Consider the following 24,422-nt stretch of genomic DNA (forward strand, 5'->3'; position numbering starts at 1 on the left):
AGGGCATTTGCAAGACGTGGCATTTTCCTCCACTGTTTTGAATTGAGGTCTGTAGTGCTAACGTCTCCTGAAGGAGCAGGTACATTTCCCGTCAATTGATTCAGGATCATCGCAGGTGTCAGCACTGCTGGCATATCTGGATCTGTTGAGACATGTACTAATGGCCAGCGGTTCATTACAGGCTTTACTTCCGCCATTAAGGTGACTGAGACTTTGCAGGTCAAATGGCCCCCAACTCTAAGCAAAGAGTCCTTATCAAGGATAGGGTTGAGTTTCCTTAGTGGACTGGACTTCATGATCTCTTTGCCTTCCTTTAAACACTTTATCTCTTTGAAACACTCCTGCTGTACACACTTGAGGACAGTGTTTTGTGCTTGCAGGGCAAGGTCGGTGTCATCTTTGTTTGCTGATTTGGAGAAAGCTCTGGCTCTGGCCAATCTGTGTGAACTCAGATGTGTTGCTGAGATTTTGGTTGTGAACATCTTCACATCTTGTCTGATTTCTGGAGTTTGTTTGAACACCTCACTTCCGAGGTTGCTCATTTCATTGAATGCGTCAGGGTCCTTGTAGTTCTCTTTAATGAGAAGGTGTCTGGGACAAGGATCAAGATACGATGGACAGTTACTGAGTATGTTTGTTTTGTGGACATTGACAGTAGCAGACCTGTGAGCTCCTTGTAAACAAACTTCTCCTACAACAACCCAACCTAAGTCAAGACGTTGTGCGAATGGCAAGTTGTGAGGTCCATTGTACTGCTCTCTCGCCTTGTGGACTTCAAGGACATCTCTTCCAAGCAATAACAGGATGTTAGCGTCAGGATCTACAGGTGGAATCTGGTTTGCGAGAGGTTTGAGGTAAGTATAGTGACTTGTGATTTCTGGGGACGGGATTTCTGACCTGTCACCAGGTATACTGTCACATTCAATCAGGGTTGGTAGCTGAACGTGTGTATTGCCATCAAGCGATTCCACTGTGTAATTGTGTGCCCTTCTACCTGCTGTCTCAATGCTGCCTGAACAGGTCTTTAGGGTGTATGGAAGAGACTCGACTCCAATGTTGAAGATGTCGAAGAACTCCTTCCTTGCCAAAGATCTGTTACTTTGGTCATCCAATACTATGTATACTTTGATGGCCTTTTCTCTGTGCCCAGCTGGGTACACTTTTGCCAAACATAAAAGCATGATCTCGCTGTAGTTCCTGCACCACACACCTCTGTACGTTTAGTTGTGACGACTGACTCTCCATCCTCTGTATTATCACTTTGCTCCCCGCCTTCATCTTCCTGCGGGGATACGTTTGTCACCTGTACTGGGGCCGGTCCAGGATGTAATGCAGACATGTGTCTTTCACTGTTGCATTCACGACAGTATATCGTCCGATCACAGTCCTTTGCACGATGTTGTGTCGATGAGCAACATCTGAAGCATATGTTTCTGTCTTTAAGATACGCCTTGCGTTCATCCAACGGTTTGTTTCTGAAGGTTCGACAATTTCTGAGAGGATGTGGCATGTGATGAAGAGGGCACTCTTTACCTGGATCGTCGGTTGCAATCTTTGGTTGACTCTCTTGAGACTCTGATTGAAGAGGAGGATTCGTCTCTGACTCTGATTTCACTTCCGTCTTCCGTACCGCCACGGCGGGTCTGTAACCTTGGTTTGCATGTTTCTCTGGGTTGCAGCTGCTGGCACTGCCTGAAGCTAAAGTAGCGAAACTGGGATCATTTCGTACTTTCGCTTGTTCATAGACAAATCTGACAAACTCGGAGAAAGGTGGGTAGGTAACTAGGTAATCTCTCTTATATCTAGAGCCATGCATTATCCATCTTTCCTGCAAGTTATACGGTAGTTTTTCAGCTATCGGGCTGACCCCTCTTGAGTTGTCTAGATAGGCGAGGCCTTGAAGGTAGCCACCATCTTTTGCTGCTTCAATTTCAAGAAGTAAGTCTCCCAGTTCCCTTAATCTCAAATTGTCTCTATTTGCAATTTTTGGAAAGTTTTCCAATTTGTTAATGAGTGCACTTTCTACAATCTCAGGTGCTCCATACGATTCGTCAAGCCTCTGCCACAGGAGAAGGAGTCCGGTTTCGGCATTGTGGACATGCAATGACCTCATTCTTTTGGCATGCACCGATGATTGTGGGCCTAGCCACTTGGTCATTAGATCAAGCTGTTCTCTGGCTGTTAAGTTTAGGTCTTTGGTAGCACTTAGGTATGACTCTTTCCAAGACCAGAAATTCTCTGGTTGGTCATCGAAAAGCAAAAGGCCAGAGCTTACCATCTCACGGCGCAGCAAGTATTTCGCTAGGTCAGATGCGTCTGATTTTGCCGGGTTATGATCTGGCGTACTGTTAGACTGTTTCTGTTGTGGCGTACTGTAAGACTGTGGCTGTTGTGGCGTACTGTAAGACTGTGGCTGTTGTGGCTTAAAGTAGTTCCCCTGTTGGTTGTATGCAACATGTGCATCATGGTTCGCCCTGTGAAAGCTGACACCTCTCCTGGGTTCTGCTCTCATGGCTGGCTGAAAGGATGGTACACTGCGGGTTTGTGGTTGAAGAGGACGTAACTCCATTGATGCATTGCTAAAGGAATGATAACTCAATTCACCATCATCACAATTACCTTCCATATTGTGATGTGTAGTGGAGTGTGGCACCTGAGTTGAGGTAGGTTCTGTCTGCTTAGGGTTGGTTTGTGAAGGGTTAACTCCTTGTGACTGTTGCTGCACATGGACAGTGTGTGGAGGGTTACCTTCTAGTGACAGTTGCTGCACATATTCTTTAGTGCGTTCAATAGGGTCAAGCGGCGGTGTGTTAGTGTTTAGTTCATGGAATGAACCTTCTCTTTCATCCTCTACAGCTCCTTCCAAGAATTCAGCTTCTGCCAAAGCTGCTGTAGCTTCCTTTTCTGCCCCGAGAACATGCAAATCTGCCTGCAATACAGCTTGTTGCTTAAGTAGGTCGGCTTCTCTTTTAGCAAAAGTAAGCTTGGCTTGGGCAGCATGAACCTTGGCGCGTGCCTTTGTAGCAGCTGCACTTATATTAGATGTGTTGGATCTACTGGAGTGAGTAGAAACCTTAGATCGTGTTTCAAATGTCTCTTCTCCTGGCTTTGCATTATCTTGTGACTCCATGTTGGTGCTGGTTACTTTACAGGATTTGGTGTCTGTGCTGCAGTGTTGAACTTCTCCAATCCTCTTGAAATGACCACATTGAAGGAAGTCTTTTTACTGTTCTGCCCTTACAATACGTATAGTATAGAGTCTGTATGGCTTGGCAGACAGCTTACAAAGTGGTCCCAAAAAAGCTCCTTAGACACTGGCATCGTTTAGGTTCTTTACTGAGGGTCACTTAAATTGTAAAACTGAAAATACAGAAAATAGAAAACACAAACATTTGTGTCATAATTCAAAAACATACTCTTATATATCACAAGTTTGCAAAATGATCACATGTTGTTGTAGCTGGACTAGTTACATTCAAAGAGTGAATTTACACAAACATGTTAGGACAGATCTTAGCAAACATAAGAACATAAGCTTTAAGAGCCATATCTATAACAAACACAAACTTACAGACTTATCTTGTCCAAGGCCTGATATAAAGGATTCACTCAACATGCAGTGTGCTCTTGACAGTGTGTTGGTTTGCACTGAACTGATTCAGAACCTAGCTAATCCCCTAATTAACTCACCTGGTGAGCCTGACCAGGTGTAGAGGATTACCAATTTAGCTAAAGTACATATCACATACAAGGCCTCAAGGTGGCAGTATATCACAATAAAGGTGGCAGTATATCACACATAAAGGTAGACAGCACATATATATATATATATATATTTATATATAAAGCATTGCTCTGAACCGCCTTAATTCAGATCAATGCAAGGGAAAAAAAGTGGTGCCACTTCATAGGCAGGTCATTTCATGTAAATATAATTGTCAGTAAGGTAGCAAATTCTTATTTGATCTTGAGCAGAAAACATCAAACACTGAAACGTTAATGTTGCAATTACATTTTATTGGACTCAGAGAACACAGACTATCAAACTGACTGTAAGAACAGCAAAATTATCACATTTATCATTGTTCTTGTATGATCTGTCCTCACAACTCTTTATCATTAGAATAGAATCAACATACATCACCTGCAGAGTATGTGGAGAGCTGCACGGTTCACACATCCCAAACTTTGTGTACATTTTCGTAATTTGATGACCAGCAGCGGTTCCAGTAGGAGACACAAAGGAGACTCTTTGTGTCTCCTACCAGAACCGCTGCCAGTCATTAAATTATTGGCTTAGGAATGCGACAAAAACTAATAACTATCCGTGAATTCAAATCTCCATTGGGTGACTAATCGATAGAAAAAAATGATTTTTGTTGGTGAACTATCCCTTTAAGTAGCCACAACCAAGCAGCATGTTAGACTGCAGAGAGAACGGCCTGATACAGATAATTATGCTAATAATTGTATTCTTCCCCAAATCATCTTGCTGTATTAATCACCTTCACAGGCTGCATCTGGCCCCCTGATCTACTGTATATGAACATGGTATTAAAATAAATATGTATGTTAAAACAGATGGCTGTTAGATTCATGTTATTCACATTCTATAGGCTCCCCTTTAACTAAATAATGCAAATATGAATATAAATTGTGATATAATGTCTACAGTGCATATTGTGTAGAGAATTACAAGGTAGTCAAACCAAAGCAAACACATAAACTACATGAAAACACAGCCGTCGTGTAGCTGTACCAACACAACACATAACTAATACATTGTGAAAATGATGACTCTACAGAACTCTTTCACACATCCAAGGCAGAGAGTCAGTACATAGTCCATCGTTCCATCCTTTCTTATCCCCGTTATGATACACAGCACAGTCTTCTCCTCCTCCAGAGTCACTAGGCTCACCACTGCGCCAGTACCTGGAGAACATAATAATAGCTTTACAATGATGACTTTTTTTTTCTTTTTTAGTCATGACCTCTCCTCAAATGATATTCTGGACAGTGAAATAAATATAATTGTTTTAGTGACAGTGTGGCACGTTATACAAAAACGTTATCATTTGTATTTTGTTATTATTAACCTAATACCATTTAGAAATTAAATGTGTGGAACATGATATGTGGAAATAGGTGAAATGTAGTTCAAATGTTAGTTGAAATGAATAAGAGTAGAATGAAGGTAAAGTCTTACGTTGGTGTGGTCAGTGGTTTTCCATCTACCCATTTCCACACTCCTTCCTGCTCTGTGTCAGTCAAACCCAGCCAAACATTCTCGTTCCAGTCAACAGTTCTGTTAACAAAGTCCTGGACAGAAAAGCTGCTGGTTACTGAAGTACACACTGTACAATAGAGAGGTTACAACACACACACACACACACACACACACACACACACACACACACACACACACACACACACACACACACACACACACACACACACACACACACACACACACACACACACACACACACACACACACACACACACACACACACACACACACACACCATACCTGTTCTTCTTTGCTGTTTATGATGATCAGGTCAGATTGTCTGTCTCTACAGTCTTGTCTGCTCTGCTCCCAGGTTTTCTTCTCAGTAGAGATGTAATAACAACCTCTGCCAAAACTCTTCCATCCAGATGATTCTAACAACAAAATAATAAAGTTAGCCAGTGTATTGTTTTTTGTCATTTGCTCATTAATGACAAATAATGATGAACAACATGATATAACAATGAATAAAAACAGTGATGTCTCACTGACCACAGAGCTTCTTCTTCAGCTCATCTCGCTCTGCAGTTATGTTGTTGTATCTGGACTGTAGATGGTCCAGTTCTTTGACCAGCTTGTTTTTCTCTTCAGTACATTCTGGACGGAGAATCAAACAAACTGATGAGTTTTACATCTTTGTTCTGATAGTAAATCCAACCAAATAGGACACAAAGTATTTCAAGCAACAGCATTAACTCTATTTCTGATTGAAATACAACATGTACTGTTTATTATAGAATGACACTCACTGGGTTTAACCAGGCCAATGATGACAGCCAATAGGATCACACACAGCAGACCCAACAGTCCCAGACACACTGCAGCAGCTCTGGAACGATTGTTCTTTGACTCATCAGAGGCTGAAAAACACAAGACAAACCTATGAGGATACTTCAAAGTTTAAAATTAGTGACACTTTTTAACAAGTTCTGATGCTTTATGACAGATAACAAGTCATTCATTTTCTTAATTGACAAAATAATATCACATAGAGTAAACACGACAGAACTTTCTTTCTTTGTTGTAGTGTAAAACAGGTGGTTGCTGGCCTGTGGTGTGTGGTTGATAGCCGGGCATTGTAAGGGTTAAACAGATGGTTGAGGGTGCAAACATTACTATATAAATTACATACAGTACTTATAAGAAACTAGTTGAAAATCACATTAAGTTGACCTACACATATGATAATTTTTGTCTTTAAATAGTTTTGTATAATTAGAGTATAGCCAGTCCTCCAGAGGCCACAACAGCACTGCTCTTGCGTAACATCCATAGATGTGTTAATAATAGTAAGGTATTATTACATTACAGTAATAAGGTGTATAGGTGCTGCCAGGGTAAAACAGGTTGCTATAGGCCGTAGTGGGTGGTTGCTAGTGCCTTGTAAAACAGGTGGTTGCTAGGGCACAAGTTACTATATAAACAACATACAGTAAAGAAACTAGTTGACAATTTGATGTTTTTGAGTGAACTTTCACACTAAGTCGACCTACAAATATGATCATTTTTGGCAGCACATTTCAAGTCACCTTGAAATAGTTTTGCAGAATTAGAGAATAGCCACATGTATCAGACACCAACTACCAGTGTGTAACATCCATAGATGTGTTAGTTAATCATAGTAGCATTTAGTTTTACCTCCATTTTGCAATTGTGCTGTGTTCTGCTGTACAGCATTCTGCTGTGTCCCAGGGTCAGGGTCAGGATCATCTGCAGAGACATAGATGTCTACTATCCTCTCCTCTCTCTCTCCTCTCTCCTCCATCTCCTGCTGCCTCTCTCTTCGGCCATATCTGACCTTCTTTGTCAGGTCTGGTACGGCGTACACGTCCTCCGCCATTCTAGTTCATCTTCAAACTACATTCGTTGTACAACTTGTTGGAGAACTAGAAGTCACAAAAGAGGAACACTAAGTTGGTGGAAAAAGTTACAAGAGCCTATCACCAGAACCGAGTTCACGCTTTTGTGGGGCGTGACGTCACTGACGTGCAGTGGTGTAAAATAACTTTGAAAGTACATTTACTCAAGTACTGTATTTAAGTAAATTTTTTAGGTATTTTTTACTTAAGTGGAGTATTTCCAAATTTCAATACTTTTACTTGTACTCCACTACATCTCAGAGGCAAATATTATACTTTTACTCCGCTACAATTATTTGAAATGTGTTAATGTTGACACAAAACTTCAGTATCCATTTCAAACTCAACAATTAGAATACTTTTCTATGAAATTACAAATCTGAAAAAAAGAAAAAAACATCCATATGAATTTCAATATCAATATCAAACAGTTACCTTTCTTTGAAATTACAAATTAAACTGTTTTGGAATTACAAGCACATAAAGCACTTGATATGACCTAACATATAGCAAAATCAAATCAAATGTGCATGTACCACAGATGTGTTAATCACATTTGTTAAACACAACTTCAATATCAAATATCAAATTCAGCAATTACTTTTGTTTTAAATTAAATTAAACATAACAACTCATATAGAAACTAACTATCCTAATAATGTGTCAGCCAACCACAAAAAAAATAATTAATGTTTAGAATGTTGATGGAATTTTGGCTATTTCGTGTCTGCCAGTGCTCCTGATGTCAAGAGTAGAGTGTGTGTTTTGGTTGTGAGGGTGGAATGCCTAAACGCACACTTTCCAAGCACGGCTGTTTTGCTGTAATCTATTTACTGCGGTGCTCAGTGATCTGATCTGGTGTAGAGCCCGCCTACTGCATCCTGTCATTTCCACCCAAACACATAGAGATGCACAAAGGCTATTTCCATATCCGCTCTAGACCGGATCTGCAACCTGCAAAGTGAACGGATCAGAGGCAGTCCAGCACTACAGACATTGACGTTGTGAGTGCGACTCGAGATTTAACAAAACCTCTCTGTGGAGTAAATAAACAAAACAGCACGGATTACGTTGACACAAACACACTGGGACGCTTTAGAAGCACTTTATAAGACAACAAATTCTTATATTAATCTAACGTTAGTGCATGCGTTTTCTTGTTGGACATACGTTCGGGGCAGACAGGTTATATGGGCTTTTCACGGTGCTTCCCCCAATTCTTAACGGAACGGCGTGCCGGCTCGGAATCTTTTAGCGGAACGCAGTACCGTGGCTAGTGGATAAGAACCCGGATCCCATAGACCTGTATGTCACTAGTTGGCTCTTACAGTAAGAGTGCACGTAGTTGCATGTCACTGGTAGGCTCCTACTGTATGTGTGCACCTAGCTGCATGTCAGGCTTCAAAGAGGAACTGCTTTACAGAAGTTACAGATAAAGAAGCAAACAGGAAATGTGAGCAAATGTAAATGCCCACCACACTGCTGTGGTGAGCATTTACACAGCAATGATCTATTTTTTGTTTAGTTTTTTTAAGTAGTACATGAAGAGTAATACAAACAGAGTAAGGTAACCATGATGATCCCATAGCGTCCATGAATCATAGAAAAGCTCTAATGATGAAAGCCTCTACAGAGAGCACCTTCAAAAGAGCGTTCACTTCTGCTCGAAGGGGGGCCACAAATGGAAAAAGTTGCACAGTAGGTTGTAGAAACGTTATTTCCTCCCCCAGCTTCGTCAAGGTCCTGACAGACATAACCCATGACGTAGCTGATATGCCCTTTCACAGAGATCACCATTTTAGTTTTTTTGTGTGTCTGTGAAATCATGTAAGAACAGATGGTGGATTTTCATGAAACTTAGGGCAGTAGGCTGCCCTTAAAACCTGTTATAACGGCATAATGATACTGTAGCTGATGTTCGCGTGAGAATAATAGCCACATGTTGTTCAGACCTGCAGCATAAGATAGACCACATCCTGTTGAAGATGACACTTATTCTTTTTAACGTGGAAAGTTCCTCTAATACAAAAAAAACACTGTGTGTGTGTGTGTAGGTGTGTGTGCGCATGTGTGCATGTGCGTATGTGCGTGCGTGCTGCAGACACCACACATCTCTTCAAGTGGATACAAATGCAAAACAATTGCTTTGAACAATATTATTTATTTTAAAATATGTTTCTGTCTGCCATTATTGGCAGACCATAATGCATTTTGACACTGATATATTTTGATTTTGTTATGATTTATGACTTTAATTGAAAACCCAAATAAAGGAATTAAAATGTGTGTATGTGTGTGTGTGTGTGTGTGTTACTATACTTGTGAGGACCAAATGCCCCCACAAGTATAGTAGAATATGAGAAATAGACATTGTGAGCTCGTCACAAGAAAAACATGTTATTTTCACGGTTAATTTATTTTTATTTTATAGATACGTTTGCAATTAGTAAAAGATTCAGGTTGGGGTTAAGATGAGACATTTAGAGGTTAGGTTTAGTGGGTTAGAGTTAGAATTCTGCTTGATTATACTTAGTTTTGCAGCTGGTGCCGTGCACTGGAAAATAGCAGATGTTGTGAGCTTGTACATCTACTATTTTTCGGCTCTATGCTTATACTGTAAAAAATGCCCCAAAAATGTAACAAATGTCACTCATAAAATCTCTGTCCTAAAATGTTGATGTCCTCACAAGTATAGTAATACAAAATACAAAAATGTGTGTGTGTGTGTGTGTGTGTGTGTGTGTGTGTGTGTGTGTGTGTGTGTGTGTGTGTGTGTGTGTGTGTGCATCAGGCGTGCAGGAGAAGATGGGGGTGATGAACCGTGGGGTGGTGTACGCTCTGTGGGACTACGAGGCGGACGGCGAGGAAGACGAGCTGGGCTTCCTGGAGGGAGACTGCATGACGGTGCTGAGGAGAGAGGACCAGCTGGAGACAGACTGGTGGTGGGCCCGCTGCGGGGACCAGGAGGGCTACATCCCTCGCAACCTGCTGGGGGTGAGGCGCATGCACGCACATGCGCACACACACACACACACACACACACACACACACACACACACACACACACACACACTGACATTAAAATATTCCCTAGCTCAGTGATTCTCAACATTTTTATTTAATTTTTTTAAAGAAGGACCCCCAGTGTGATATGTATTAGTCACTAGTGGTTCGCAAACTTTTTAACTCTGGACTTAAACTGGTAAAAAGAATTGCAGATCTAAAAGCTCCGCATCACGTTGTGAGCTTGTAGATTGGCTATTTTCACTTCTTCTTCAGTTACATTTGTGGAATATCTGGAATTGTATTTTATAAAATGATTTTGTAAAATGTTTGAATTTGTTTTTAAGTAACAATGATCATTTTAAAAAGAAACACAAATATATTTCGCGACCCACTAATGTTGGCTTTCCAAGCAGAAGACCCTGGTTAGAATCCCGGGCGTGACACCTGTATGTCACTAGTCGGCTCTTACAGTATGTGTGCACGTAGCCTCATGTCACTGGTTGGCTCCTATGTGTGCATGTAGCTGCATGTCACTGGTTGGCTCCTATGTGTGCATGTAGCTGCATGTCACTGGTTGGCTCCTATGTGTGCATGTAGCTGCATGTCACTGGTTGGCTCCTATGTGTGCATGTAGCTGCATGTCACTGGTTGGCTCCTATGTGTGCATGTAGCTGCATGTCACTGGTTGGCTCCTATGTGTGCATGTAGCTGCATGTCACTGGTTGGCTCCTATGTGTGCACGTAGCTGCATGTCACTGGTTGGCTCCTATGTGTGCATGTAGCCTCATGTCACTGGTTGGCTACTATGTCTGCACGTACTGTAGCTGCATGTCAGGCTTAAAAGAGGAACTGCTTTACAGAAGTTACAGATAAAGAAGCAAATAGGAAATGTGTGCAAATGTAAATGCCCTCCACACTGCTGTGGTGTGCATTCACACAGCAATGATCTATTTATTTTGTTTTGGGTTTCTCTTTTTTTTTAAAGTAGTACATGAAGAGTAGTACAAACAGAGTAAGGTAACCATGATGATCCCATAGCGTCCATGAATCATAGAAAAGCTCTAATTCATTCATTTATTTTCTCGGGGATACATTGAGGGCAGATTCCTCATTTTCAATGATGCCGAGATTACAGAAGCATAATGCAACAGTGTAAATAATAATGATGAATAAAAAACAACAGGATAAACAAGTTACGTATGTGAAAAAACAGAATGCAACAGTAATAAAGACAGCTTAATTAAAACAGTGTCAATTTAAAACAATTTTTTTAAAGTGCGTTGTAATTCGTTCCAAGTGAAGGGAGAGCTAAAACTGAAAGCTGTTTTGCCTGGCTTGGTGTTGGCCTTATTCAACAGTGTTACGTCATTATAATGTATTTTAGAGAGTGTTTACAATGAGACGTGTAGCTCCACATTAATGCTGTGGTTTCTCTGTCATTAACAGCTGTACCTGAGGATCAGACCCCGACAGAGGAGCCTGGCTTGAACCATCTGATCTCACAGAACCCGTCTCCCATCACACACACACACACACACACACACACACACACACACACACACACACACACACACACACACACACACACACACACACACACACACACACACACACACACACACACACACACACACACACACACACACACACACACACACACACACACACTCTCTCTCTCTTCTGGGCAGAGCAGGCAAGGAGATGTGGAGCTTCTAACATAAGTAGGATCTTTGGACACAGAATATTTAGATACAGTTATTGAAAGCGATATTTTCCAGACCATCTGCTTTGGTAGAACGTTGTTGTTCATCCAGACCTCTATCTGACGTCTGAACTCACCGTGTTCTGTGGAAGAGACAGAAGGGAGCACAGTAACACTGCTGCTGGAAGCACAATACCTTCTACACGTTGTGTACAGCACATCCATCCATGTACCTTCTGTTCAAATGCTTTTCAATATAAAAACGAAGTAAAACACTTGTTTTGTTTTTCATTTTTATACATTTCGCCCCCTATTTCTTCATTCATTTTTGACCCAGAGCACAAATTTAGAAATGGGAAAACCAGTCATTCTACTTGTTTTATTCATTAGAAATTGGAAAATGAGTCGTTATCCATGTTTTTTTTCATTTGGGTTTTGGAAACGACTATTTATTATTATTTTATATTGAAAGTGATTGAACGGAAGGTACACAGATCTGCATCCATGTTGATAACCTGCAAGTGAAACCATCTCAGACTGGAAATGCGCACAAAAGACAAAGACAAAAGACTCTTGTTTCATTTTTGTTTGATGCTTTTGTCTGGGAAAAACCTATAAAACACTGAATTCTCTGTTAAACACTCTATTCTGCGTTGGTTCACATAGACCAGCTTCTATTAGCTACAAAAACACACAACCCTGTGTGTGTCAACCAGTGGGACTGGACCCAAAAATGTGGCGTGAGATGTTCTGACAGGGTCAAGAGTTTTCTATTGGATCCTGACTCAATGGTCAATAATATATTGTTATCGGACAGAAACCTTGTATCTCCATTTTTAAACTTTTTGTAAATCAATGCTTAGCTTCATCATATAAGAGTGTCAACAAAAAGTAGCAAAAATTTGACGATTAACAAGCTGACAATGTGTCACATTGCAATGTGCTGTGAGCTTGCAGATCTGCTATTTCTACTATTTCTGTTTTAAGTGAAAGTGCAAGTGATTATATGTCTGTGGGTTTTATAAATATTTAACCAATGAAAAGCTTGTGACTAAATTACTACACTGGATGAATTGAAACGCAGGTTCATTTTTTTGGTCATTTCCAAAACTTTCTTGGACATACAAGGTTTCTACCCGACAGCGACGATATTCTGGTCTTGATTTCTAACATGAAACCAGCTTATAACCTCTGGAATAAACCCTGAATACTGGAATGTACTGGAATGTAGCACAGAGTAGAAACCAACTGAGAGACAACTGACCTGGATTAGTGTGACAACACTGATCATACACATCTATGATGCCAGCATTGTGTTTGTGTGTGATGTGGACGTGAGCTGCACTTCATTGTGACTTTGGTCTTAGCTGTGATTTCACACAGCTTTGTTGTGTGAAGTGGTCGGTCATTATGTCAAGAAACAGAAAATGAATGAATGCCTATTATCTGAGATATTATATTTATCTGATATCGTTGCTGTCGGGCAGAAACCTTGTAATCTCCATATTTCAACTGTTTATGTTTTTTCGTAAATGAATGTCCTACTTCATCATACAAGAGTGTCGCCCAAAAGTAGTGGAAATAGCCGATCTACAAGCTCACAACGCCTCGCAATGCGAGGCGTTGTGAGCTTGTAGATCGGCTATTTTCACTACTTTATTTTATTTTTGTAATAACAATAATAAAACAGGAATGGTTTTGGACACAGGTTTTTAACCTACAGCGACGATATATCATCTATCTATAAATCTAATCTATTCTAATTCTACATCCCTGCATTACACAGGTGGGGAGTTGAAGTTGTATCTCTGTTGGTTTCTACTGTGTGAAGGTACCTTCTCCACCTCTCTGATGGAGCAAAGGTTTCTGTTGTGTCATGTCATAAGAGTTGGTGTGGGCTATAGACAGTCTTCACCCTCACATCTTATCACATCGTATTCCACCTACCAGTACGTCTGAAGACATCTAAACTCGGATTGCAATGCAGGTCGTTTGTAAATCTCTGAACTGTTTCCACACAGTTTTAGTCCTATCTTTGAATGTATTTGTTGTCACCAGGCGTGTCGGTAGGCGGAGAGCTCGGATACGTCTCGCTATGCGAGACAAAAGGCCTTTACTGTATGTACACAGTCAGGTGCATTAGGATTCAGAACGGCTCTGGTACCGAAGCTGTGTGTGAGCCGTATCCTGAACATTAAGATGCAAGCTAGTTTCTCTGGAGTCATACTGTTGGCTCACACAGTGTTCAAATGCTTCCAGCTAACAGTCTGCACATCGGAAGCAATGAAAATGCAAAATAAAGCATAATGTCCCGCCATCCCCCAGGGGCGTCAATTGGGTATGGCAAGGTATGGCAGGTACCATACCTTAGCTCCAGGAAGAAGAAAAAGGGAAAAAAGATTATATAAAAAAAGTGTGTTTGTATTGTTTTATAGGTATAATGCATAGTTGTCTATGCATGTTGGGGGTTTCACCCCCCAAAACAAATTCGGCCGCGCAGCTTTGCCGTGCGCCCAGGATAGGTGTCCCTCATTTTAATCTCTGGGAGTTGGCAACCCTAACCTTGCCATACCTTAGCTTTTGCTGAACTGACGCCACTGCTACCCCCCCCCCCCATTCTGTTTCACATGTGCAGTCACATAAACAAACCTACTGTGAATCAAATTAGTCATAGCCATCTAGCTTGCCGCTTAGCAGAAATGGAATCTCAAAAATACAGCATATTTTAAATACATTTTGAAATATATTTACAGGAATGTGAAAAGTTCGGAAATGACAAGCTGATGACAGCTGACTGATGCAACTTTCACGAGGCGTATAGTTACAGACTCTCTGTATCATTCAAAGACTGTGATGGAGGTGCTTGGCTTGAGAGACTAGATGCAAGTGGATCCGGCAGATATACACATCTGGTCTATTTCTGCCGTGTCTTAATGCATTTGTATGGGATGCAGCACATGCACGGCTTCTGTGCCGGAGCTGTTCTGCATCGTAATGCATCTGGTGTTCGTTCTCCTTGAGGCTGTAATAGGTTTGTTGCTTTGCTTTTATCTGAGCTGGTTGTCTTAACTTTAGATTTGTTTAACTGCATTTAAAAAATAATAATAATAACAATAACGAGCACAAACACGTTTAGCCACCCATTAAACCCAGGAAAGCATCTGTGTCATTTTTTATTTTAGCCGTTGGCTATTCAGAAAATAGCAGATCTACAAGCTCACAGCGCGTCACCTCATGCGAGCTTGTAGATCGGCTATTTTTGAACAGTTTCGAAAAATCTTGAAAGTGTGAGAACGACTGATTTAGAAGGCATTTGTAGAATCGGCCTCAGGTCTTAATGTGAAATCTGACTTTAATAATAATAATAAACTTTATTTGTATAGCACCTTTCATGACATGAAATGCAGCTCAAAGTTACAGTTAGAACCAATTTAACAATAAAGCAAACAAAAATAAAATTAGACACAGATCCATGTTCTTATGGCAGTTTAATCATCAATACAGGTTTATATTATCTTATCCAGTGTGACTAATGGATGAAAGGTTGTAAGCATTACTGTAGCGTTTGTTTGAACAAGAAGCAGAAGGGTGGCTGGTTAAGTTAACTTTACAGTTTATAAGGATGAACCAAAGGTGAGATGAGACGCATCACAGGAATGTGAAGCAAATCGCCTTTCAAATGACTTACTGTTATATTAACAACTTTAAGGTACACATTCATGGCAGAAACCCTGCTCCTCTGGTTAAAACAAACACAGGTTTGTGAATGCTTCTTAATGTAAGATGACTGAGTTTCTGAGCTGTTTCAGTTTGGATTTGACGCTCTGTGATGTGACACTGTTGCTTTTCGCTGCCTCTGCTGTTCTTCTTCTAGTGTATTTTTAAAGAACCTGGGTGTGCCTGTGTGTCTGCTGTTGAAAAGGTAACATGGAGAATTTTTTCTTGCTTTACTTCAGAATTGTGAAAATAAACAATGAAAAGCTGTGACAATAAACAATGAATGTCATAACCGCACAAACCTGAAATGCCAATCCCGTCTGCAACAAAATATGCTGTTTAGCCTTCATATGAATTAAGACAAAATGTGATAGCCACCATTTTTATGAGTGGAGCCTATCTTTCATAATTACTAGCACAAAAATTTAACTCATTTGATTTTTTTTAAAGGATAGCCTCCCTAGAAGATTCTCTATATCCAGTATAATAATGGATAATGTTGAGGTATTGACTGAATATAAAAAAGAAAAAAAGAATCTAATTGTTAAATTTAGTTTGTGTTTTTATACATTTGCATTTCTGAATTAAACTCCCCAAAATAAAAAATATCCCAGAAGAACACATTGATTTATGCTGCATTCTTTTTTCTAAATGTATTGTTTCTAGTGAACTGCACTAAAATATAAGAGAGAGAGAGACGGAGAGTGATGACTTTATTTAATTTTTTTATCCAGCGATTTTTGTAAACCATTTTTTTTCACCCGGTGCCAATTTCCTAAGTGATCCTGGGCGCTACACCAGCCCTACACCAGCACTACACCAGTCCCCCACAGCCTGGGGAGGCCAGGGCCGAGCTCATGCTTCCTTCAGTGCATGAGAGCCAACTGACCTTCTTGTCACCTGACAGGGGGGAGTTTCCCTGGCAGGACGTAGCGCGTGGAAGGAACACGTTATTCCAACCAGTTCCCTTCCCCTCCATCAGGCGCCCCGGCTGTCATGGAGGCGGTATAGTGACCAGGATTACTACATGTTTTTGTGAGGGTATTAACTACCCTGGGAGACACGGGGAGAACATGCAAACTCCACACAGAGTAGGCCCTTTCGCCAACCCCACCTAGGGTATGGGCGCTGATGACGCGGAGGAGAAGACACGCCCACAGCGTCCCCGGCGGCAATCGAACCCAGGACCTTCTTGCTGTGAGGCGACAGCGCTACCGACTGCGCCACCGTGCCTGTTACGAACATTCGGGGCATACTCGCCTATCTCCATAAATGGAGACAAAGGCTGATGTTATAGAATAGCTAGGAAAGGAGATTCCTAAAACACACCTAGCTCTGACATCAGAACACTCCTTCTAGAAACCCCATATACGGGTATAACGTGAACCATCCAGGACTGACATCATAGTCCCCGGTTTGGGCATGATAGACATAGCCAGCTCCATATGTGGGAAGGCCTGACACCACCTGACATCACCACCGTGATGTCAGGAGCCACCCTCAGGGTTATAAAACAAGCCGTCTGTCAGGGTTAATCTTATATCATCATCGACATTAGACCCAGTCCTAACCCTTCCAGAGTGAACAGCATAGACCCAACCAGGAATAACGCATCAGGCAATGCAGGGTAATCAGCGACGCTTGAGGAACATATTGACCCTACACAGAGTACCAGGACAACTGGCTGGCCGTACAAACCCACGGGGCTTATTGTGTTATCCTTTTAGCACTCCCAAGCACTTTACCCTCGATATTAACTTCATGTTTTTTATTTTAACAATGTGTTTATTGATCAATTTTTTACTTACAATGACAACATCAAAACCCTCTCATACATACATACATACCTCCACCTCTCTCCCACATCCCCTTAACAATTACTCTCATTTCCAAAAAGCCATACCAACATAACCATAACAAAAACAAAAACCTTACATTAAGACGGTATAACAAATTACAAAATTAAAATTAAACACATTAAAAAGAACACTAACATAAGATAAACCAAAATTAGACAAAAAAATTTAAACATAAAACATTTTTTCAAACACATGTTTTTTTCCTAATAATGTAAGTAAACCTTTCCATGTACATACAGTAGATGAGGACATCTCCTTAAGGCACGCACCTATTCACGGTCCATTAACATTTTTCCAACCCAAAGCGATTATGCGCTTTTCTTGTATATTAACTTCGTGTAAAGAGTAATGTCAGTATAAAATAATTAAAGTCTGCACATCTTTGCTCCTCATCAGTGTTTCAGTTTACTTAAAACACAAACATGACAGTGTACCCTGTAATGTATTAAGTACCATACCTGTCACACCTGTGACTGGCACACAGCTGCCAGCACTTGAAACTCAAAACAGGAGTGAATACGAACATTAACAATATTGCAGGGACCCCCAAATCGCCTGGCAGGACGTAGCGCGTGGAAGGAACACGTTATTCCAACCAGTTCCCTTCCCCTCCATCAGGCGCCCCGGCTGTCATGGAGGCGGTATAGTGACCAGGATTACTACATGTTTTTGTGAGGGTATTAACTACCCTGGGAGACACGGGGAGAACATGCAAACTCCACACAGAGTAGGCCCTTTCGCCAACCCCACCTAGGGTATGGGCGCTGATGACGCGGAGGAGAAGACACGCCCACAGCGTCCCCGGCGGCAATCGAACCCAGGACCTTCTTGCTGTGAGGCGACAGCGCTACCGACTGCGCCACCGTGCCTGTTACGAACATTCGGGGCATACTCGCCTATCTCCATAAATGGAGACAAAGGCTGATGTTATAGAATAGCTAGGAAAGGAGATTCCTAAAACACACCTAGCTCTGACATCAGAACACTCCTTCTAGAAACCCCATATACGGGTATAACGTGAACCATCCAGGACTGACATCATAGTCCCCGGTTTGGGCATGATAGACATAGCCAGCTCCATATGTGGGAAGGCCTGACACCACCTGACATCACCACCGTGATGTCAGGAGCCACCCTCAGGGTTATAAAACAAGCCGTCTGTCAGGGTTAATCTTATATCATCATCGACATTAGACCCAGTCCTAACCCTTCCAGAGTGAACAGCATAGACCCAACCAGGAATAACGCATCAGGCAATGCAGGGTAATCAGCGACGCTTGAGGAACATATTGACCCTACACAGAGTACCAGGACAACTGGCTGGCCGTACAAACCAGCTAGGCCTCTCAGTGGCTCTTGAGCCCGGTTCTAAGCAATCAGCCGATTATATTGACACTCGCCTATCCCCATAAATGGAGACAAAGTCTGACAGTATAGAATAGCTAGGAAAGGAGATTCCTAAAACCTACCTAGCTCTAACATCAGAACACTCCTTCTAGAAACCCCATATACGGATATAACCGGAACCATCCAGGACTGACATCATAGTCCCCGGTTTGGGCATGACAGACATAGCCAGCTCCATATGTGGGAATGCCTGACACCACCTGACATCACCGCCGTGATGTCAGGAGCCACCCTCAGTGTTATAAAACAAGCCGTATGTCAGGGTTGATCTAGTCTCATCATCGGCATTAGACCCAGTCCTAACCCTTCCAGAGTGAGCAACATAGACCCAATCAGGAATAGCTCATCAGGCCATCCAGTGTAATCGGTTTGGGCATGATAGACATAGCCAGCTCCATATGTGGGAAGGCCTGACACCACCTGACATCACCACCGTGATGTCAGGAGCCACCCTCAGGGTTATAAAACAAGCCGTCTGTCAGGGTTAATCTTATATCATCATCGACATTAGACCCAGTCCTAACCCTTCCAGAGTGAACAGCATAGACCCAACCAGGAATAACGCATCAGGCAATGCAGGGTAATCAGCGACGCTTGAGGAACATATTGACCCTACACAGAGTACCAGGACAACTGGCTGGCCGTACAAACCAGCTAGGCCTCTCAGTGGCTCTTGAGCCCGGTTCTAAGCAATCAGCCGATTATAAGTGTTTCAGTGCCCCCTGAGAGTGATGAATTGAATATAAAGGACCACAATGGAAACAAACCCACGGGGCTTATTGTGTTATCCTTTTAGCACTCCCAAGCACTTTACCCTCGATATTAACTTCATGTTTTTTATTTTAACAATGTGTTTATTGATCAATTTTTTACTTACAATGACAACATCAAAACCCTCTCATACATACATACATACCTCCACCTCTCTCCCACATCCCCTTAACAATTACTCTCATTTCCAAAAAGCCATACCAACATAACCATAACAAAAACAAAAACCTTACATTAAGACGGTATAACAAATTACAAAATTAAAATTAAACACATTAAAAAGAACACTAACATAAGATAAACCAAAATTAGACAAAAAAATTTAAACATAAAACATTTTTTCAAACACATGTTTTTTTCCTAATAATGTAAGTAAACCTTTCCATGTACATACAGTAGATGAGGACATCTCCTTAAGGCACGCACCTATTCACGGTCCATTAACATTTTTCCAACCCAAAGCGATTATGCGCTTTTCTTGTATATTAACTTCGTGTAAAGAGTAATGTCAGTATAAAATAATTAAAGTCTGCACATCTTTGCTCCTCATCAGTGTTTCAGTTTACTTAAAACACAAACATGACAGTGTACCCTGTAATGTATTAAGTACCATACCTGTCACACCTGTGACTGGCACACAGCTGCCAGCACTTGAAACTCAAAACAGGAGTGAATACGAACATTAACAATATTGCAGGGACCCCCAAATCGATATATATTTGGCCATGGACACCCATCTGAAAATGTTTTGTGCCAGGGAGCCCCAGAAGAGAAGATTTATGTAAAAAATATTCAAACTTGTCCAAAGTTCAAACTTGTCCTCTCTCTGCTAAGGGGTCCTTGGGCTGAAAAAACGTTGAAGACCCCTGGCCTACAGTTAGTGGCTCTACATCCCAAACCAACGCCAATATTTGGTTCTATTGTGAATCAGCAGCCTTTTATGTAAGGCCTTATATAGGCAGAAATAGCTAAAAGTTGAGGAATGTTCACATAATGTTCACACGTAATGCTGGTCAGTCTGATGTGACGCTTTGTGAGCTTGTAGATCTGCGATTTTCAAAAACATCTTTTAAAAAATGAAACGTGATTCTAACAACACAAATCTTGTATGGGGCGTCCCTGGAACTAAATATTTTTCAGATGAGGGTCTGTGGACGAATACAGGGTGACATGACACCTTGACATGAACATGTTTGAGAACCACTGGTTTCAACCATAATAAAATAAAGAAATAAGAAAAAACAAGCAACTCACTTTAGAAACAAGCCCAAATAATCAACTACACTTTAGAAACAAGCCCAAATAATCAACTACACTTTAGAAACAAGCCCAAATAAGTAATTACACTTTATAAACAAGCCCAAATAATCAACTACACTTTAGAAACAAGCCCAAATAATCAACTTCACTTTAGAAACAAGCCCAAATAATCAACTACACTTTAGAAACAAGCCCAAATAATCAACTACACTTTAGAAACAAGCCCAAATAATCAACTACACTTTAGAAACAAGCCCAAATAAGTAATTACACTTTATAAACAAGCCCAAATAATCAACTACACTTTAGAAACAAGCCCAAATAATCAACTACACTTTAGAAACAAGCCCAAATAAGTAATTACACTTTATAAACAAGCCCAAATAATCAACTACACTTTAGAAACAAGCCCAAATAATCAACTACACTTTAGAAACAAGCCCAAATAATCAACTACACTTTAGAAACAAGCCCAAATAAGTAATTACACTTTATAAACAAGCCCAAATAATCAACTACACTTTAGAAACAAGCCCAAATAATCAACTACACTTTAGAAACAAGCCCAAATAAGTAATTACACTTTATAAACAAGCCCAAATAATCAACTACACTTTAGAAACAAGCCCAAATAATCAACTACACTTTAGAAACAAGCCCAAATAAGTAATTACACTTTATAAACAAGCCCAAATAATCAACTACATAGTTGATTATTTGGGCTTGTTTCTAAAGTGTACACTTTAGAAACAAGCCCAAAAACTAACCAATATTTACAAACAACTTTACAGAAAAACAAGCCCAAAGTCGCTTATAATAAACAGACAGATTTAAAGGACCCCAATGGAAACAAGCCAATGGCTTTCTTGGGTTTTTTAATTCCTATTAGCTGACCTTGTATTGAACTGTACTTTCATGTTCTTTTTTCTGCAAACTTCTAATAAAGTATTCAATCCATCCATCCATCCATCCATCCACCCATCCATCCATTCATCCATCCATCCATCCATCCATCCCTCCCTCCCTGCCAACCCTGCCAGACTCTGATGTTGTTGTTGTTGTTGTTGTTGTTCTTAGTAGCCTACACTGAGAGGTGTAATGCTGCCCTCTACCCGCCAACCCTCCTGCATTTAGCAGGAGGATACAGGATAGGTGGGCACTAGGACATCTGGGCACCTCCATGTAAAATTTGCTATTTTGTCCACAATGTTAAAAATATATATTTACTTATTTGTCTGAAGTAAAGTAAAGTACAAATGATGTGAACATGCACGGTACATCATTATCAGACTTAATTTCTCCTTCAACTTCTTGTTTATGACCCAAAATGACTGGATATCCAGTTTTTGTAGCAATTGTAGAAATATTAGAGCTTAATTGTCGATTTTTAAGCAGGTTCCAATCATGTATACTTTACTTTACTTAAGACCATTTTTCTAATATTAATTTTTTGAACATTTTGGGCAAAACAGCCAATTTTACATTGAGGTGCCCAGATGTCCCTGAGGTGCCCAGATGTCCCTGAGGTGCCCAGATGTCCCTGAGGTGCCCAGATGTCGCTCTATAATAGTGCCCATGCCCACCTATCCTGTTACCTAGCAGGAGACTCCTGAATGTTTACCCTTTCTCTGTAATTTCTCCTGAAAATATCCCTAATTTTGGACAACTCAACAAGACTCTATATGGGGGGGGGGGGGGGGGGGGGACATTTTAGCATGTTACATACAGAGTTAAAAATAAGAGGTTACATCCCACTGATATTCAGCGAGGGCCATAAAGTTAATACTAAGTCCAGTGGTGGAAAAAGTACTCACCCTTTTTTACTTAAGTAAAAGTATCAATACTGCAATGTAGAAATACTTAGTTAAAAGTAAAAGTCTTTATACATTTCGGCCATTTGAAAATAGCCGATCTACAAGCTGACAGCGTCGCATCTATTTTCAAAAGATGTGTATACATTTTATACATGATACCTTGTGAAAAGGGACATTCTGCATAATGAATACTTTTACTTTTGGTACTTTAAGTACATTTCTATTACCGGACTTTTACTTGTAACAGAGTATTTCGATTGCAGTATTGATACTTTTACTTAAGTTTCCCACCACTGCCTAATCCAATCCCCAACCTGTTCGTTTGAATGATAAATCAACAGCTCCCCCTTGTGGACAAACATCTGGATTTTTCTCTCCAATCTTAGTCCATGTTTCAGAGCAGAATTATCTCCTAAAGAGGCTAAATCTCTTTGGTACCAGTTTGTTTGTAGGGTCCATTAAGTACTTTGAAACGATGATAACTGTTCAAACCACCCTACAGAATCATTACTGCACACAAGCACTGGTTTAAAACAAAAGTTAACATCTTTACTTTCATGCAATACTGTTTTATTTGAACTCATTGAAATGCAGTAAAAACTGTTATAACACTAAAAGATATGAATACATGTATTCTTGTTTTATGGCTTTGATTTATTAGACAACAATCGAACTTACAGTAAGTTGCATGATTCTGTTTGACATTTTCTCCCCCAATGAAATGAAATAAATGATACCTTGTGTTGAACAATAAATAAATGTCATTCCATTATTGATTTGCCACGAGTCACAGTCGAGTGATGAAGTCATTGACAAGAAAAGATCTTGTCTCTACAGCAGAAATGTACAATTCCTCCCATTTCCTTTATACTGTATAAAAAGCTGCCGATAAAATAAGAAATCACATACTGATCCATAGCTAAAATAAACTTGTATACAACTTACATAAAATCTCTTTGGTACCAGTTGTTGTAGGGTCCATATAAGTACTGTTTCAAATGAGTGAATGTACACACCCAGTCAGCAGCAATATGTTTAGGACCACAATGGAAACAAGTCCCCAGGACTTTGTTGTGTTATCCTTTTAGCCCAAATGTCTGACTGTATCTTGTGCTGTTTACATTTCTGTCTAATAAAGTATTCAATCAATGTCCATCCTCTGAGCTACTACTTTGAAGATGCATATTTTCATTTCCATAACATTATTACCATAAAAATATAACTGCTTCATATGACAGTGTGACACAGCCTGCTGATAAGTGTCATTTGTAACTAATGATTTTAGATTCAGCTACTGTACATACAGTATATGGACAATTTAAATTAACACTAAAACTGTAAGACACACAACTTAAGTCAAAATGCTTAAGTATAAAAAAAACATTGCTGGCATTGAACCATTTCAATGACGAAAAATTAAATAAAAGCCTCAATCACCAGAGACACACACTCTGTTGACACAACTAATAATTCACTTATAGTGACAAGAAATATAAATTTGGATAAAAATGGACACAGCAGAATTGACTATTTTAGATGAAAACTTTGATCTATTAAGCACAGTTGACACATGACTAACTACATTTTGAGGTACTGTGACACATTTCTCTACTAGTTCTACTTGGATCAAAGCCTGTTGGTGATTGGATCACCTCATTTCAAAGCCTGCTGTTGATTGGTTCACCATATTTCAAAACGCTTGTCTTTCAGGAACAGGGTTCTGTCCATGAAGCA

At 40.4% G+C, this 24,422-nt stretch overlaps 3 protein-coding genes across 3 annotated transcripts in view; 1 reads left to right on the forward strand and 2 right to left on the reverse strand.

Moving 5' to 3' along the window:
- The window catches only part of LOC308104947 (apoptosis-stimulating of p53 protein 2-like), a gene marked incomplete at its 5' end in the record, with an annotated part of 30,101 nt that extends 18,051 nt beyond the window's left edge, over positions 1–12,050 (forward strand). Inside the window, 2 exons of the mRNA XM_080455586.1 lie at positions 9,944–10,146; positions 11,605–12,050. Of these exons, the coding sequence (XP_080311712.1) occupies positions 9,944–10,146; positions 11,605–11,646 (245 nt within the window). The 3' untranslated portion in view covers positions 11,647–12,050. The remainder of the gene's footprint in view (positions 1–9,943; positions 10,147–11,604) is intronic.
- Positions 1–24,422, reverse strand: part of LOC308101912 (uncharacterized protein) — a 109,027-nt gene that overhangs the window by 57,279 nt on the left and 27,326 nt on the right. The window lies entirely within an intron of this gene.
- On the reverse strand, positions 4,227–7,133 carry LOC308101987 (CD209 antigen-like protein C; the record flags this gene model as incomplete). Its single annotated transcript, XM_080451556.1, has 6 exons — positions 4,227–4,935; positions 5,210–5,322; positions 5,534–5,667; positions 5,786–5,890; positions 6,043–6,153; positions 6,932–7,133. 6 exons carry the CDS (start codon positions 7,131–7,133, stop codon positions 4,800–4,802), a joined length of 801 nt encoding a protein of 266 aa, XP_080307682.1. The 3' UTR covers positions 4,227–4,799.

Source organism: Gymnoscopelus braueri (genome assembly GCF_963280865.1).
Source record: "Gymnoscopelus braueri genome assembly, chromosome: 2".
NCBI classification, from domain to species: Eukaryota; Metazoa; Chordata; class Actinopteri; order Myctophiformes; family Myctophidae; genus Gymnoscopelus; species Gymnoscopelus braueri.